At 41.3% G+C, this 17,701-nt stretch overlaps 1 protein-coding gene across 1 annotated transcript in view; it reads left to right on the forward strand.

Annotated features, from left to right (window-relative positions):
• Positions 1-17,701, forward strand: part of EFHC2 (EF-hand domain containing 2) — a 67,603-nt gene that overhangs the window by 26,270 nt on the left and 23,632 nt on the right. The window contains exons 5-9 of the mRNA XM_065851276.2: positions 244-495; positions 2,097-2,207; positions 2,534-2,672; positions 10,909-11,074; positions 12,079-12,221. Of these exons, the coding sequence (XP_065707348.1) occupies positions 244-495; positions 2,097-2,207; positions 2,534-2,672; positions 10,909-11,074; positions 12,079-12,221 (811 nt within the window). The remainder of the gene's footprint in view (positions 1-243; positions 496-2,096; positions 2,208-2,533; positions 2,673-10,908; positions 11,075-12,078; positions 12,222-17,701) is intronic.

The raw sequence follows: 17,701 nt of genomic DNA on the forward strand, positions 1-17,701 counted from the left end.
AAGAAAAACAAGGATCAAAACCAATCCAAAATTGTTTTCATATATTTTCTGAGGGCATAGCAGCCCTGCAAATAGTTCTTTGCTAACAGCATAAATAGTGTTTCATTTATTTTAATTGTGTGGCGTTATTTGAAAATCCTAAAAGCATGTTCTAATATTGGATGGTACCCCACAGTATGGTATCCTGTTTTTAAGAACAAATAGTTAAAAAGGTGGTTCTCCTAATTTCTCCTTTATCTGCAGATTCTAGATAGTATGAATCCACTGCGCCCTTATGAGCGCATTGACACTTTGAAACAATTTCTTGAGCATGATGGACATGTTTTACGTTTTTTCTGCGTGTGGGATGACCCAGAATCCATGTTTCATGACCCACGGGAACTTGTTCTGCACTATTATTTGGCTGATGATACTATTGATATGAAAGAAATTCTACCAGTAAACTCAGGCCGGGATGCAGTTCCACTTTTCCTCAGAAGAGATAAGCTTCCAAAGGTGGGGAGTGAAAATTTCAACTTATTTCAAATTATTCTGCTAATTAAGAAATATTAAATTCCTTGTTTTGAAAATTCTGGTTTAGGATTGTAATGATATTTAGAAAGTGTTATCAGAATATTAATCATAATTGCATGGTTTAGGTTCTACACATATATATGAGAACTTAATAACTGATGGAAAAAAATAAGTTTAGTCTTGTCATGCTTAAACTAAAAGGAGAAAGAATTGAAAAAGAAAGATATTCTATGATTTCTTTTCTCCCATAGTAGTCTATTAAGGTAATGGAAGCTTTGCAGTAATGGAAGTGCAGAAAATTAATCAATATTGATAAACAGACTAATGTAAAACTGAGGTGAATTCAAGTTTAATCCATGAGACTTATATCCGGAACCTTTGGAAAAACTCAGTTTTAGTATTTCATAACATTACTTCTTTGTAGCAAATCTAGAATGATTTCTTAAAATTGAGTTCCTAGATTTGGGACCTTATGCAAAGCTAGTTAAAATCAATAGAAATCCATGAATAAGCTTTGTCAGGCATTAATGAGGTTCTTATTTGAGAAGGCTTCTCTCAGAGAAATCTTCAAGAGGTTTGAATCCTCTGTAACCTATTATGATTATAAAATTAATGAGCTGGATACTCTTCTGTATCACTCCAGACAGATCCTGATGATAGAATAATGTGAACCCACAGATGGAGTAAAATACTGTGGAATCTTTTTCCTTCCTTTCCTTCTAAAACTGGTAATCTATTTGTGATGCCATAGATGTGCATCAGATTTCATAGTAAAAGCCTAACAGCAAAATATTGCACTTTTCTCACCTTGTGGATCCTGTGTTCTGAGATGCTGATTTATCAGTGTCTCTATGTTAACAGACTCCTTCTACCATTGAAGTGCATGTTTGCAATTTTAAGGGCTAGCTTCTTCCTCTGAACTCAGTGGAAATTTTAAGAAGGGCATCAGAGGAGATCAGTCAAAAGTTGAGGTGTCGGGGAATACGGTATGACAAAATAACCCACTTTGGTTACCCTGTATCATCAGTTTGTTCAGAATTTTAAAAAATGTAATGTGTTTGCCTATTAAGTTTGATATTAGTGGGATAAATTACTGTTGTAATTTTGAAACTTAAAAGAGAAATAAAAATACTAACAATTTTGCCAGTAGAATCATTCTGACTTGAATCCCCTGTATTTATGCAGTGGTTAGCACAGTAAGACCAACCCCAAGTGGTTCTTCTGCATGTTTTTATAGTAATTATCGATCAAAATAACAGCCTTTAGAGCAGATGTTGACAAGGATGTGCTAGTTTGGATGTGCTAACCTTTGCTTTCTATTTGCTTCCAGTGAAAAGGAGGCTTTACTCTTGGATACATAGTAAGATTCTGATTGCTTCTTCTGGCATACATACTGGCTTTTGACATATACTCTGGCTTTTAGTTTCAGTAGTGTAATATTACCTTAGAATTTACTAAAAATTCTCCCAAGAAAATACTACAATAACAGTCAGTCTGTAAAAAACTTGCTAGTTCTAAGGTAACCACGTTCTGTTTCTCCACTGTTAAGAGTATTTCTTAAGAGTTGCTCTCTTTTCTTGCAGTATGCTCCCACCGGGCTCTATCAGCCAGGCACAATCACCAATCACACTGTTCTCAATGTGCTTGGAAATTTAGTAGGAAACAAAGGCCGTTACATTCTGGACAATCGTAAGGTCAGATATTATTGAATTCCTCCAGATCTTGAATCTCTTTATAGTTATTTTTGTAATTTCTGTGGTTGTTACCCTCTACAACTAGAGTTATTTTATAAAATTTTGTTGCAACTGGAGAATAACTCAAATGAAAACTACTGAGATTTACTGTATGCAAATTCCACATTTATGAAAGTGAAGTAGCTTAGCATGGGTGAAAAATACTTGCAAATGGACTATGAAGGTTATATTTTAAATCACACACACTAAATGACCTAGATTTTAAGAAAGGTTGTGGGATTCTGAGATTTATAGAGCTGCTGTATAAATGATTCCTCTTTTATTAGACTGGAGCAGTGCACCAGGAATTTTACAAAGACAGTGACCTGAAAATAGGGGCAGTAATTAATGTTTGGGGAAGGAAGATAATACTCTGTGATTGTGATGAATACACTAAAGAATATTACAGGACAAAGTATGGAATTGGTAAGTAGTGATAATTATCCTTTCCTTATGAGTATTTTTACACTTCTGAGTTTGACAGAGCTGTCTTCCAATTTTATTTCTGACAAAACATGTTCATTAAAACCTTTGACAATAACAATCTGTTGTAGGCTGTTAAACAGCAAAGCAGTAATTTTGCAGGTGATCCAGAAGGGCTTTCTTATATGTTACTCCGTTGAAAACTAACACAAAATGTACATATTCTGTTCCTAACTGCCTCTATTTTAAAACCAGAATGACAAAATAGTCATATGGATAGACTGCCAAGTCTTCTTCTCATCTTCCCCCTCCCATTCCAATAGCTGTGTTTGCAGTCAGAAAATAATGAAGAGCATATAGTGAGTGGGTAAATAGAGTGAGCTCAATTATTCCCCATTACACTATGCTTCATTTTATATGGATGTCAGAATCCTCATATAATAAGATTTTCTGACACAACGGTAGTAGTCTGTCACATTACTGGTTTTTACAATGCAGTTTTGTGTATTCTGGACCATTAGCATATGTATCCCCTGAAGTTTCAGCACTGCATTCAGGAAACATTAAGCAACTATGTCCATAATGGAAAAGCATTTTGGAAATGTGTAACAATTGGGGCTTTCGTTTATCTGTCTCTGAATTTCCTCAGTCAGACTTGCTAATGGTTCTATTATGGACATCTTCCTGCAAAAACAACTTAGTTACTTTATGGCGGTTTATTCATTCAATAAATATAGCTAACTGGCTGACTGTTCAGAGGTGGTTGGAAGAATCCTACTATGGCCTTTCTCTGACATTGTGAAATAAAATACCCAGGTAGACTATTTCTTTCAGCTTGATTTGTGATTAGATAGAGTGTAGTGTTTGGATCAAAGCTTGCCTGCTGCATTGGGAAATTAAATGGCATAGTGCTGCCGTTAGAGCATTAAATTTCTTAATTGGCAAAACATGTCTCATTAGGAGTTTTTAAATAACAGCCTGGCACGTCTATACCAAAATAAACCATTTCTTATATTAGCCAGTGTGTGAGGAAGCCATATTCAATAACCATAGTATTATCTATAATAACAGTGAGTCTAACTCCAGAGATGCAAAACAGGGGCTTCTTCCCTGAGAAGTTTTTCAGCCAAGACTGCTGCCGCTGTTTGGCAGCAATAGCCTCTGTCTGAGCAAAATATCCTGGAACAGTGAATGGGGATTTCTTACTCATGGCAGGCAATAAATGAAATGCAGCTGACCATTCTGTATCAATGCAACCAAGTGTTACACAAATGCAAAGGCTCTTCCCCCCAAAAATGCTGGCTCAATAACTACTGGTTATGTCCCTGCATGTTAAAGTTAGATAGTTTGCAAGTTAGGAGAACTGGGAAGTTGCTGATGTGTAGAATTCTAGAAAACTGGGACCGTATGTGATCTAATCCGTTGCCATCGTTCTGAGGCAGGATAGTGTATATACATAGATTGTCACTGACTGATGTTTGTACAGCTTTTTATCAGCATCTTTCAGAGGAGGAGATCTCTTTGCCTCCTGAGGTATCTTGTCCTAACCTCATAGTTGGAAATTCTATTTAATAGCTACTCTGAAACTAGTTTGTGTAAACTGGAAGGGTAACTTTTATTGTCTTTGTTGGACATGGAGAACAACTGCTCAGTATCCTCTTTTTATAAGAACTTTGTACATATTTGAACGCTATTCCAGTACACCATCTTACCACCCTACCCCCTTCCCAGACCATTTGGTGCTAAGGGAAACCTTTCAGTCTTTTTCCATAGCCCATTCTTTTATACCTGTGATAATTTTTCTGTTTTGTTCTCAGTGCTCTCTCCAGTTGCTCTGCCTCCTTAACACAAAACACACAAAGATGTGAGACTGGGAAGTGTTTTGCACATATCTCTAATGATACTTGCTAGCAGAGACTCTGGCTACCATGAAAAAACCATCCATCTTGATGCAGCCCATCTTGTTCACAGAAAATACAGACTTCCTTAGAGCTTTGAGATTCTCACATTTTGCTGTAAAATTCTTTCCTGTTTTCTCCATCAGGACTGGACAAAAGTAGGTATGACTTTTTAATTAGAAGGGACTAGGAATAGAATCAGCATAGTTTTGAGCTTGGAAGCAGGTTTTGAGAGAGAAATGGTGAGCGTTCACCTTTCGTTCTTAGTGAGTTACAAATTTTGTTTGTGTCTGGTAAAAGATATTCTCAAGGTATTCTCAGTGGGCTCAGTCCCACAAAGTGCCCAGCATTCTGCTCCCATCCAATTAAACACTGAAACGTACTTAATTGCAGTTTGAGTCCAGGGAGACCATTTACTTGAGTAAGAGGAAGCAAGTGGATAAATTACTTCTTACATCAAGGCACAGTGCTCAGCACCTCGTGGCATCAATCCAGCTGTTTGTTATTGTGTTTTCACATTACTCCCCTTCAATTTATACTCTTCTGCCAAAGCCATTAAAGAGGCCGACCTTTATTTTTGACTCTGCAGTTTCAGCATAAGTTGCTTGCCGATGGAATTTGCCCTTTAGCAGAATTAGATTTCCCTTGAAGTGCATGATTATGATATCCAATATATTTCCAATGTTGGTTTTGCCTGTTTTATTCTCTATACTGTGTATAAAAGGCAAAGGAGAGCTTTTCCACGGGTAAACAATAGGTAATGCTCTTCAATAGGAAGCTAATGACATTACTGTCATCCAGCAGTGGTATGAATGCAAGAGAAAATGCCTTACTGTGTGATATTATCTGTCTAGACTTGCTAGTGCAGCCTTAGAGAAGGAGAAAAGTCTTCCATAGCCATGTAGGTGTTGTGGTCACCCAGCTGAAATAAGAAATACACTGATGTGCAGTGATGGGAAGCTGATACTTGTTCTTTTCACTAAATACAGTATATTAGCAGAGAGTTGAGTATAAAGTACGAAATGTTCTTTCTTAAATAGCAGATTGTTCCTGAAGGAAAAAAAACTCAAACAAACAGTAAAATCTGGTTTCCTACTGATTTTTATTCCATGTCCCAGCACCTCCCAAGTCTGTGTGTTAGGCCTTTTCACAGCACCCTGCGATCGCTCTCCTGTCCCAGCCCTCCTTGCTCTCCCACCCCCTCATTTCTCAGGCTCCCTATCTGACCTGCTGCCTGGGCAGTGCAGTGCGTGGGGTGATGGTCTGGTTAGGACATGTGTGCTTTTGGCCAGTCAGCTGCTGCTGGATAACAGATGACTTCTTGCTTTTCCCTCAGCGGGGGCATTAAAGCCTGCTGCCAATTTTTGCTGGACTCGTCAGAAATCAGAGGTTCTCTGGTGTTTAACATCCCTGCTGCATGTGGTGGAGACTGAGCAGTGGCTTCTAAATATACTTGTGCATTTACAGATGCTTTTTTTTCTTCAGGTAACTGGAATAATCATGAAGTAAGACTCTGTAAAAGGTGATTTTATTTGAATCAGAATAAACACTGTCATGTTTTAGCCACATGGATGGTTCTGTGAGCACTAGGTTTTCTTTAATCCTGCATGTAAAAGTTGTGAAGATGGTGGTATTGCCTTCTTATTTTACTTCTTACCTAAATTGTAAAACAGACTTTCACAGAAACCAGGTCTCACCCAGTTGTTACACATCTTTTTCTTATGTATAGAGAACATCATGTTAACCGTGTCATCTCTCCAGGTTATCACCATCTCTTATATTGTCCAAGGCTAGTGGTATTTCTCTCTCCTGTTCTTGGCTGCAAAGCTCAGAGATGTCTCTTTTACTCTGAAGGTAGAATTTTTTGCCTGCCTGCTACCTACTGATATTCAGTGTGGTTATCACTCTTATCCAAAATAAGCAGCACTTGACTCTTCCTTGAAATATGGTTTTATCTGATACATGAGGGTTTTCCTATGGTTCTTTGACTGAGGGCAGGAGGTAATCTTACAATATATACCAAAACCTTCAGTGTATATTGAAACTGAAAGCAGACAAGCTCATTCAAGGTGGTTTAATGCTTCCTCTGTGGCAACAAATTCTTCTTGAGGAATTTAGTTTTCCTTACTAAGCAGGCTATGCTATCTTCAGACTGTTTATATGCTAAAGATATGGCTGGAGCTGCTTTGTTTCCTCATGTTCCCAGTGCTTGTTCTAATCTCACTCAGGTTTTGATGTTGAGAGAAAAAGTTACTAGTATGTGGTAAAGGTTTGATATACTAGGTGAAATAAACCCCAGTGCCAGCCCGTCTCCTGCTGGGCATCAGTTGATGAATTAACAAGGGGTGAAACTGTCCATGGGGGAAATATCTGTGCTATTATTTCTGGAAATAGAAATTTGTAATCCCAGACTTTCTATTTACCCTCCACCTACTGTAAATTCACACTGAAAATGGTACGGCCTGGAAGAAGAGAGCATTGATTCCTTTTCCAGAGTGGACAGAGGTAATTTTCTTAAGAAACAGTCATAGCCTTGAGAGGAGTGCATTTTATGTCTAAGTGCAGGTTGCTGTCTGATTCCACCCTAATGGTGTGTGGCACAGCAAAGATGAAATGAGGCTCTGGTATGGCTGTCTACTGCGCCTAGCTGGCTCTTCAAAAGTTGCAGAAATGAGCTTGTAACTAGTTTGGTAAACTGCATTTCTCCATGGCAATTTCTTTCAGAATTTCCTCATTCACAAGAGAGACTCTGAATACATAATCCTTTAAAATCCTGGAAACTGTAGGTGGCACAAGGCAGGACGTTGTTGTTCTTGTGCGTTGTTCTTGTTAGTGAATCTGAGTGAAGCAAGGTCATTTTGTACCAGGGAAAGGACAGGAACCAAAGCACTGAACTTCTCTGTGGATGTCGTTTGCTCCAAGTTTGGGTTATGAGGGATTTAATATACTCTCTGGGGCTAACACAATACTCCTCTTAATTTGTAGTTCCCTTTTAGTTTATAAATCTGATTTTCATCCATATGGGCTAAAGGACATACAAAGAGAAATATTTTAGCATTTCTTAATCAATGCCTTATGCGTGAGTGTTAATGTGCATACACTGTGACCTGCATGTAAACACATTAGCTTGTCTTGCAATCAGTTCAACTGAATGTCCCAGCTTCCCAAACACGTTTTGGCAGGAAGGGTGTTATTTGCAGCCCCGCAAAGAGAAGGCGTTTGTTTATGCCAAAAATACATTGTCACAAACCTCCGGCCTTCGACGGAGAAAATGCTAGTGCAGATTAACACAGTGCATAATTAAAAAAATCAAGGTTTGTAAGCAGCACCGAGACTCCAATGAGCAGAGCCCGCGTTGCGGTGGGGGCGCGGGCACGAGGTGGCGCTGTGGGAACGCGGGAGCCGCCGGCGCGCTCCTGCCGCCACTCGTGCTGCTCCCTCCTTCCTCCCCCCTCCCCCCGCCGCCACGGGGAAGCCGCGGCGGGACACGGGTCGCTCCGTCTGTCCGTCCGTGCGCGGCGCTGGGCACACGCCCGCTCAGCACCTGTGGGTATCGGGGCTTGCTTTCTGCCTCGCTGTACGTCGATTTGCGCGCTCCGTGTGTGTCATAAGAGCAGCGTGTAGAAGTTACATAACGGGGCACACCGCGAATGTCTCGAGGGGCGGTTTTGTCACAAACGGTATTTAGAAAATAGTGTTTTTGTGTATGTCTGCATATACACTTACTATGTCACAGTGCAGATGGCTTTGAAAATTTCTGAATGGACTTTATTTTGAATATGGGCTTGGCCTTTTTACTTCTGAATCACAGGAAGAGCACATGTACTTATTATGGAGGAAAATGTTGGCATGGTTATACAAAACCCTCTCTTGATTTAGCCTGGAGAAAAGGGGGTTGTGAGGGGAGAGCTTCTCGCTTGCTACAACTACCTGAAATGAGGTTGTATCATGGAGGGTGTTGATTTATTCTCCTGAGTAGCAAATGATAGGACAAGAGAAAATGGCCTCAAGTTTCACCAGGGAAGGCTCAGATTGGATATTAGGAAACATTTCTTCATGGAAATGGTTGTCAGGCATTGGAGCAGGCTGCTCAGGGAAGTGGTGGAGTCACCATCCCTGGAGGGGTTTAAAAGACGTGTAGATGAGGTTCTTAGGGACATGGTTTAGTGCCAGATTTAGGTTATGGTTGGACTCAATCCTGAGGGTCTCTTCCAACCACAATGATTGTATGATTCTTCAATTCCTTGATTCTGTCATCAGCTTTTCAAGTCAGACCATATTCTTCTAAGAGGTAAAGGCCAAACACAATCTTCTTGTGTTTTCAAGTTAAAGAAAAACTTTGATGTCTGAATGCTTTCTATATTTTTCTGCTTCATACTACTGTTAGGCAAGTCAGGTTTTTAGACAGTATGTTTCTTTGATATTTGGATATAGCCATATGTAAAACATTTTAGTCACAAACCAATCCAGAAATTATTCAGAGTGACAGCAGTTTTGTCCTTCTCTATTTGCATGAAAACTCATGCTACAAGTTTAGATTATTAATCTTGCTTCAGTTCTGGGTAGAAAAGTTAACTTTTAAAGAAAAATGCTTTATTTCATGGGGACCACTTTTATACATTGGTCACTTATAACACTCCTTGCCCCCTGACCTGTAGTTTGTGATCTATCTTCTTCCAGTTTGCCTCGTGTTTTTTTCCACTTACCAGCCCAACCAGCTCTCTGTTCTTCAGGGGAGCATCTCCAGCCCACCCGGGTGTGGAGGTGGTGTACCGCTATGCAAACAGTGCCGTAACCAGTGGAACCGCAGATATCTCTGACCTTCTCATTGCACCTGTGCTGGTGTGGGAAGGACTCTGTGGGTTCTGGAGCTGGGATGGGGCTACAGCTGCAGCCTTGGCTGCCCAAAAATTGAGGGAAGTGACTATCCCCTGCTGCTCAGTGCTTGTGAGACTTCATGGAGGTTCTGTGTCCCCTTTTGGGTCTGCCAGGACAGGAAAGACATGGACCAACCAGGGCAAGTTCAGGGGAGGCCCCAGGACACTCAGGGGTGAGGAGTGCCCAGGGAGCGGGGATGCTCAGCCTGGATAGGGAACTGAGCAGCTGCCTGCACCCACCCGTGGGGAGGCTGCTGAGACCAGGCAGCCTAGCTCTTCACAGATGGGAGGGCACAAGACAACACGCGTGAGTGGAAACAAGAGGCTCAGAGTTGGATATCAGGAAAATCTTTCCTCCCTGGAGCAGGCTGCCAGGGCTGTACAGGCTTCATCTTGGGAAGTGTCAAGCCCCAAGTGGACACAGCTCTGTGCAGCCTGGTCTGACCTGGGACTGGTCCTGTCCTGACCAGGAGACCACCCTAGAGACCTCCTGAGGTACCATCCAGCCTGAGTTATCCTGTGTTTCTATGATTTATGTCTTTGTTTTCCTTAGGCCTGCCCATTTGTTTTCTCCCGTGTACAAGTTACTTTTTTCCTTTCACCTTTTCCATTTTCCAATAACCTTATTTAACCAGCAGACTGTATTACGCAGTTGAAGTTTTTCATGAACCCCACTGGCAGCTGGGAGCTGTGTTGCAACAAAAGAGCAGTACAGGGAAGCAACAGGGGGCCAAATGATACAGCAAGTTTTTCACCAAAAGAGGAGTTAGGAGTGACCATAGGGCAGCAGGGCTTTTGGAAGTAACCCCTATGGGAAGTGAGTGCAAGTTCCTGACCAGACAAGTCTCTGCTGAGTCAGGAGAACTCCTGCTGTGTATCTGGGATAGTCAAGATCATTGATCACTGTGAGGAAAGACTTGAGACTGGGGAAAATTATTAAAAACAAAGATTCCAAAACTCCGGATAAAAAGAGATGTGGACTGAAGCTATTGGCTTCAATGTACCAAATTCTTCTCATATATGTACGCTTGAAATAATGAATAAAACTTTATGTATTTGTTTTCCTCTGGCAAAAAGCAGAGAGCAGGAAACTCATAAGCCAAGTATTTACTTTATCATGTTGTCTCAAAGGATAAAACTGAAAAATTAATTTAGAGTAATTAATTTATTATTTTATCCCTTTTTGAAACAATATTTATCTTTCCTTTTGCCTGTGTATCTTAATGATATTTGTCAAGCATTTTAAGATTATAGATGAAATCCTGAAACCTTTGAAGAAACAATAATTTTATGTTGGCTTCTGTAAAGTCTTCTTCTACCCTGTAACAGTAGGAGGGATCCTGCTTTGACTTTGATCAGCTATCTGCTACAGAAATAGGCTAATATTCATGTTGGAAGTTAAAATCCATAGTAAAATGGCTTCATCGGAACAGTAATAAATAGATCTTGCTGTCTTTCTTGTAGAGGATTTTACCCCAATTCCATATAAGGCTCCACCACCTCCAAAACCAGAAAAAACATTTCCTCCTTATAATGGATTTGGTTCCGAAGAGGATTCTCTGTGCTCCTGCATGGGTCTGCTGCTTAAGCCTCCCAAAAAAGATTTCAAGAAATTAATGGAGAAAGACAGGTATTTCAGTGAAAAATATTTCCAACATCTTTAATTCTGTCTTTTTGTGAAGGAGGTAAATGTTAAGTACAGATGTCATTTTTTTAGCAAAATATGTAGCTCATCAGACTCTTAAGGGATGGGTGCATGAGGACTTGTTTAATGGTACAGTACTCTAGTTTTCTCTGAACTCAGAAAAATTTCTCTTTTGAGAAGGCAAATATTCTGAGCCTCGTATCCCCCATCTCCTTCCCTTCTGCTGTCTTCAGTGGGAGTTTGATGGAGGTTCTAGTCCAGGAATTAGTCTGGATTTTTGTATGCTTCGGCAGTTCAACACTGATTTGTTTTTCTGTTTGAATTTCTGGCATTTAGTTATTTTGTCTGCTGAATTTCATGCAGTTTACTATGGCAATATTAAGGCATTAACCCTTTACTTTCCATTATGAAATGGTTTGTCAGGCATTTTTGAAGCCTAAGCGGAAAGCACAGTCACATACTAGAGATTCACCTGTAGAACCTCTGTAAAAGAAGAAAAGGGCTTGGAATGTATTGGTAGTGCATATGGCAGTACTGTAAATAATTTAAAACACAATCATTCAACAAATATCCAACCAGTAGGATCATCTGGTGGGCCTGATTTTGTGGAGATAATCCTAGTATGTATTGCTGTTCAGAATTTGATTTGAAAATATATGTACCTAAATGTATTCTTCCTTTATAAATTTTCTGGAAAGAAACTTAAAGCTTGATTTGCAACTGAATTTGAGTACAAATTCATTCCAGACCTGTGGAAGAGAAGTAATTTTCCCCTGAAAATGATTCCTTTCTGTCTGGCTGACTCTGTCTGGTTTCATTAATTTAGACTGAAAATGGTTTTTGACAAAGCAGGGAATCTTATGCCATTTCCCTCCTTGGTGTGGGAATAACTAATATGTGTCACAAAACTCAGAAGGGTGCATCTCTTAGTGGTGAAAAATTTTCTCATACTCCATTTTTGATTTCTTACCTCTTCTTCTGCTTTTTAGATATGGCTTGGAAAGTAACATCCTGCGCTTTCTTGCAAAACTCGTCACAGATAGTCCTATTGACAAAGATCGGAAATTCCTTATTTGCTACTTCCTGAGCGATGACACCATTTCAGTTTTTGAACATACACAGCGAAACACAGGTAAGATGTAGTAATCTCTTGTAATCAATCCCAGTTGCCCTGCTCATTTGATTGGAGTTTATAGTAAACACTGTGGCCAGACTCATTACTAGCAGAAGCAGAGATATGGATTTTCAAATGCAATGACAATTACATCAGCAGGTCTACTGCATTATCTTGCATAGTTCTATGTCATAGTAATTTATAATCTTCATCACTCAGAATAACACTGTTCATAGTACAACAGTACTTCACAATATCCTTTGGGAGCTGGAACTTTAATGCCTTAGAACTTTAATTACATTTTAATTTGCAAATTTGGCCTTTAAATGTTTGCTTTTGTTGTGGATAACATACAGGAATTAAATGATAACTGATGATAGATGGAAACAGGAAATGTAAGACATCAAGAACGAAAGAGTAAATCCTTTGTTTTGCAAGATTGTGTTATGGTGGTATGATATCTATATAGCATCCATTGTATAGAAACAGCTCATGAAAGCAAAACAGCTGTGATATTTTTTAACATAATATATAATTAATCATGTAGCATTGAGCATATAAAGCGTGAAGATTGTCCCATGCTATTATATGTATATGTGTGTGTGTGTGTATGTGCATAATACTGAAGTGAATTTCAAGAGCCAGATGACCAGTGTTTAAGTGGCAAATGCTTCGTTACTTCTCAGTTGCTTGATCATGTTTATCCTGTTGCTGGAGATTGATCACCTGATGTTGTCATGGTTAAATTCTTTTGATGACTGTTGTCCATTGTGGGCTACCTCCAGCTGGGGATATGAAAGGCTCTGTGATTTTCAGAATCTCTTTATTTCTGTGGAGTGTCTTGCACATGGATGGAAGGACGTAGTGCTGGGAAGGATGTTCAAAGTCATTCTGAGAGACAGGGAAGCCTTGGCTAAGCATGACCCTGTTGGAGAGATTAGGGTATTTTTGTGAAGCCCACAGAACACCTACATCAACAGTTTCAGAGCAGTTAACATACAGAACTTCTCGGACACCTCTCAACATGTGTGTTTGAAGGACTGACTCTTAAAAGCTGCTGTCAGCCTCTGATAAAACCAGAGAGCAGAAAAAGTCAGGAAATCACATTCTCACAAAGACAAGGGAAAAAGGGTAATAGAAGGTTTCCTTCGTGACCATGTTAGGCTCTCGTGGAACATCATGACTAACTCTTTTCATACTACTTGAATTGCCGTATATGACCTTCTTGGCACAGGGCACCATAGTATGTTATTCCAGATCTACCTGACCAGCTCACTGTGCTCACTACTAAAGTATATGGCGCTCCCAACTCACTGTCCAGAGCAAAGACTGTTCTAGGGAGAGCTGGTCACTCCCCTTTGCTTCAGGCTCTGGTGCCAGCAGTTGACTTTCTGAGGTCCAGTCATTCAGCTTACAGTTAAGGGCTAAGTATTCTTGTGACCCTACGTTAAGCCTTTACGCAAAATTATTTCCGATGTTAATAATTGTCAGACCTATGATGAACTTCACATCCATAAAAAATGAAGGAGTGGTGAATATCTGTAGCCTGTATTTCTAGAGAACTCTTTCTGTGCCAGTGGTACTACTAAGGCATTTTAAGTGCCATGCACATGAGTAGGTTTTTGGGAAAGCCTGAGCCTTTTCAATGCAAAGAACTTCTAAGGACATTTGTGGTTATACCCAACTATGTTATGAATGCATAAGTAGTGACCTCACCCCCAATTAAAATACAAGCAATTCTCTGAGAAATATTTTGAGAATGTGTAGAGTACCTGCCTAAGTTTCAGCGAGCATTCCCAGTTAGTCCTGCTGTACTGCAACGTCAGGATTGAACACTGCTTATGGCAACAGTTTCCTTTCAACATTATTTTACTGGTTTCCTGCCATCCAGTGGTGTGTAATTTATGCAACTTCTTTTATTACAGTTAAAGATATATACATGTATGTTTATATTTATTATATAATGCTGCTGTGAGGTTCTAGAGCAGCTTAGTTCTGCACTGGTGAGTGACATGTTTGAATAGTGTTCTTTATGTCTGGAGACACAAAGGATGCTAAGGGCACAGCTGCACCGTTAAATTAAAGAAGTCCAGAGAACAGTTTGAATCTCGGACCCTCATCATCTGTATTGCCTGCTTGGTCACTCTTGGTTCTCCTTTGCACCATTCCAACTAGACAAGGTCCCAGAGAACCTGAGGTTCCTCCTGGAGGATTCTTAACTCCAGGAAAGCCTCCTGCAAGGCAGTAAGGACAAGGCTGCACCAGGTTTGGCTTGCTCCAACCTTATCAGTCATCTATCACTATCCCAGGAGGTTTTGCACACTTCAAAATCCCTTCTGCCACACTCAGCTGCAATACATACCCTCAGTTTTATGCTATAAACCACCACTCTGTTGGACTGCAACATGGCCCTTACTTGTCTTCAAACAGTTTGAAGACACAAAGAGTAGCTGTGTCTGAAGACCCCAGGTTTGTCACACAGCACACAGAGCAGAGCCAGGGCCACACACCATGCAGTGTGGATGTAGTCTTGTTGGTCACGCTCTTGCCAGCACGGGTGCCAGACCAGAGATTGATTTCTGGCTTCTTGTTGTTTTGGAACAAGAATATATGCTGGGGTTGCAGCTGGGAGTCCATTGAACATTGCTAGTCAATAAACAATAAATGGGCAAATTTGCATACAAACAGTAAGAAATGCTTTAAGATGCATATGAAAGGCAAGGAAATGAGTTTTTAACTTGCTTAGGATGTTGAAGTGGGTGGAGTAGCTGACTTTCAGAGGTGGTAGAAATATAAAGTGGAAGGATGTGGCTGAGAACTAGCCATTGGAGAGTTTAGTGAGAACAGCTTTGAAGAGGCAGGATATGAAGTAGGGTTGGGGGGGAGGTAGAGCAGTAGTTGAGAAGAGGCCTGGGACTGTAGAATTTCCTTTGTTTCCAACTTTCTTCTTTTGTTGCTTCTCCCCTCTCTTCTCTCTCTCTATCTCTTCCTTATCCTGCCCTGAGGCCCCAGAGGAAGTCAGGACAATGGAGGAGTTTGCCTTTGTTGATAAGGACTGGATTAAGGACCAGTTAAGCAATCAAGACATACATAAATCCATGGATTCTGATGGGATGCACCCGCGGGTGCCGAGGGAACTGACTGACATCATTGCGAGGCCACTCTCCATCATCTTTACTAAGTCGTGAGGAACAGGAGAGGTGCCTGAGGACTGGAGAAAAGCAAACATCACCCCAGTCTTCAAAAAGGGCAAGAAGGAGGACCCGGGTAACTATAGACCGGTCAGCCTCACCTGCATCCCTGGAAAGGTGATGGAACAACTTATTGTTGTTGCCATCTGAAGGCCTGTCAAGGATAAGAGGGTCCTTAGGGGCAGTCAACATGGCTTCACCAAGGAGAAGTCATGCTTAACCAACCTCATAGCCCTTTATGAAGACGTAACCAGGTGGATAGATGATGGCAGGGCGGTGGATGTGGTCTGCCTTGACTTCAGTAAAGCATTTGACACAGTCTCCCAGAGCATCCTTGCTTCTAAACTGAGGAAGTGTGGTCTGGACGATCGGATAGTGAGGTGGACTGCGAACTGACTGAAGGGAAGAAGCCAGAGAGTCGTGGTCAGTGGAGCGGAGTCCAGCTGGAGGCCTGTATCTAGTGGAGTGCCTCAAGGATCAGTACTGGGGCTGGTATTATTCAATATATTCATCAATGACTTGGATGAGGGACTAGAGTGTACTATCAGCAAGTTTGCTGATGACACCGAGCTGGGAGGAGTGGCTGACACGCCAGAAGGCTGTGCCGCCATCCAGCGAGACCTGGACAGGCTGAAGAGTTGGGCAGGGAAAAATTTAATGAAATATAACAAGGGCAAGTGTAGAGTCTTGCATCTGGGCAGGAACAACCCCAGGTTCCACTATAAGTTGGGGACTGACCTGTTGGAGAGCAGTGGGGGGGAAAGGGACCTGGAGATCCTGGTGGACAGCAGGATGACCATGAGCCAGCACTGTGCCCTTGTCGCCAGGAAGGCCAATGGCATCCTGGGGTGTATTAGAAGGGGGTGGTTAGTAGGTGGAGAGAGGTTCTCCTTCCCCTCTACTCTGCCCTGGTGAGACCACATCTGTAATATTGTGTCCAGTTTTGGGCCCCTCAGTTCAAGAAGGACAGGGAACTGCTGGAGAGAGTCCAGTGCAGAGCCATGAAGATGATTAAGGGAGTGGAGCATCTCCCTTATGAGGAAAGGCTGAGGGAGCCAGGTCTCTTCAGCTTGGAGGAGACTGAGGGGTGACCTCATTAATGTTTATAAATATGTAAAGACTGAGTGTCACGAGGATGGAGCCAGGCTCTTCTCAGTGACAACCAATGACAGGACAACGGGTAATGAGTGCAAACTGGAACACAGGAGGTTCCACTTAAATTTGAGAAGAAGCTTCTTTTCAGTGAGGGTGACAGAACACTGGAACGGGCTGCCCATTGAGGTTGTGGAGTCTCCTTCTCTGGAGACATTCAAAACCTGCTTGGACACCTTCCTGTGTAACCTCATCTAGGTGTTCCTGCTCCGGTGGGAGGATTGGAGGTCCCTTCCAATCCCTAACATTCTGTGATTCTGTGATTTTAGTCATGTCTGAAGGAAAAGTGAGTGGGTTTCTTTGAGGTTAAGAATAAAGCTTTGCAGAGGTTAGATAGGAATGGCTAGGAAAAAGAAGCAAGGCATGCAAAATGGGAGTGAAAAGAACATTTGTGTGTGAGAAGAAAAAGTGTTGAAGCAGATGGAGTGTGAGAAGAGTAAGGTTGATCACATCTTAGAGAGGGGATGAGTTAAAACAGTAAATGGCTCCCAAAATGACGACATGACCATGGCTTTTGTGTACAGGTTTAAAGGGCTATTTTTGCCTTTTTATTTGCATGAATTGATACAAATTGGCAAGCAAAAATGTTCCAAATCTCAGTCCTAAAATGGAAGTAATAAAGTTGCTGTTACGTTTCTCAATCCAGCAACCTGAAGGTTGCAGAGAAGTACTTCACACTATTATCGTAGAATCATTTAGGTTACAAAGGACCTTTAAGATTATCGATTCCAACCATTAACCTAACACTGCGAAGTCCACCACTAAACCATGTCCCTAAGAACCTTGCCTACGTATTTTAAACACCTCCAGGGATGGTGACTCCACCACTTCCCTGGGCAGCCTGTTCCAATACCTGACAACCCTTTCTGTGAAGAATTTTTTCCTAACGTTAGATCTAAACCTGCCCTCGTGCAACTTGAGGCCATTTCGTCTTGTCCTATCACTTGCTACTTGGGAGAAGAGACCAACACCCTCCATGCTACAACCTCCTTTCAGGTAGTTGTAGACAGTGATCAGGTCTCCCCTCAGCCTCCTTTTCTCCAGGCTGAGCAGCCCCAGTTCCCCCAGCCACTCCTCATCAGACTTGTGCTCCAGACCCCTCACCAGCCTTGTCACCCTCCTCTGAACTCTCTCCAGCACCTCAATGTCTTTCTT

This window comes from Patagioenas fasciata, chromosome 1 (genome assembly GCF_037038585.1).
Source record: "Patagioenas fasciata isolate bPatFas1 chromosome 1, bPatFas1.hap1, whole genome shotgun sequence".
NCBI lineage: Eukaryota > Metazoa > Chordata > Aves > Columbiformes > Columbidae > Patagioenas > Patagioenas fasciata.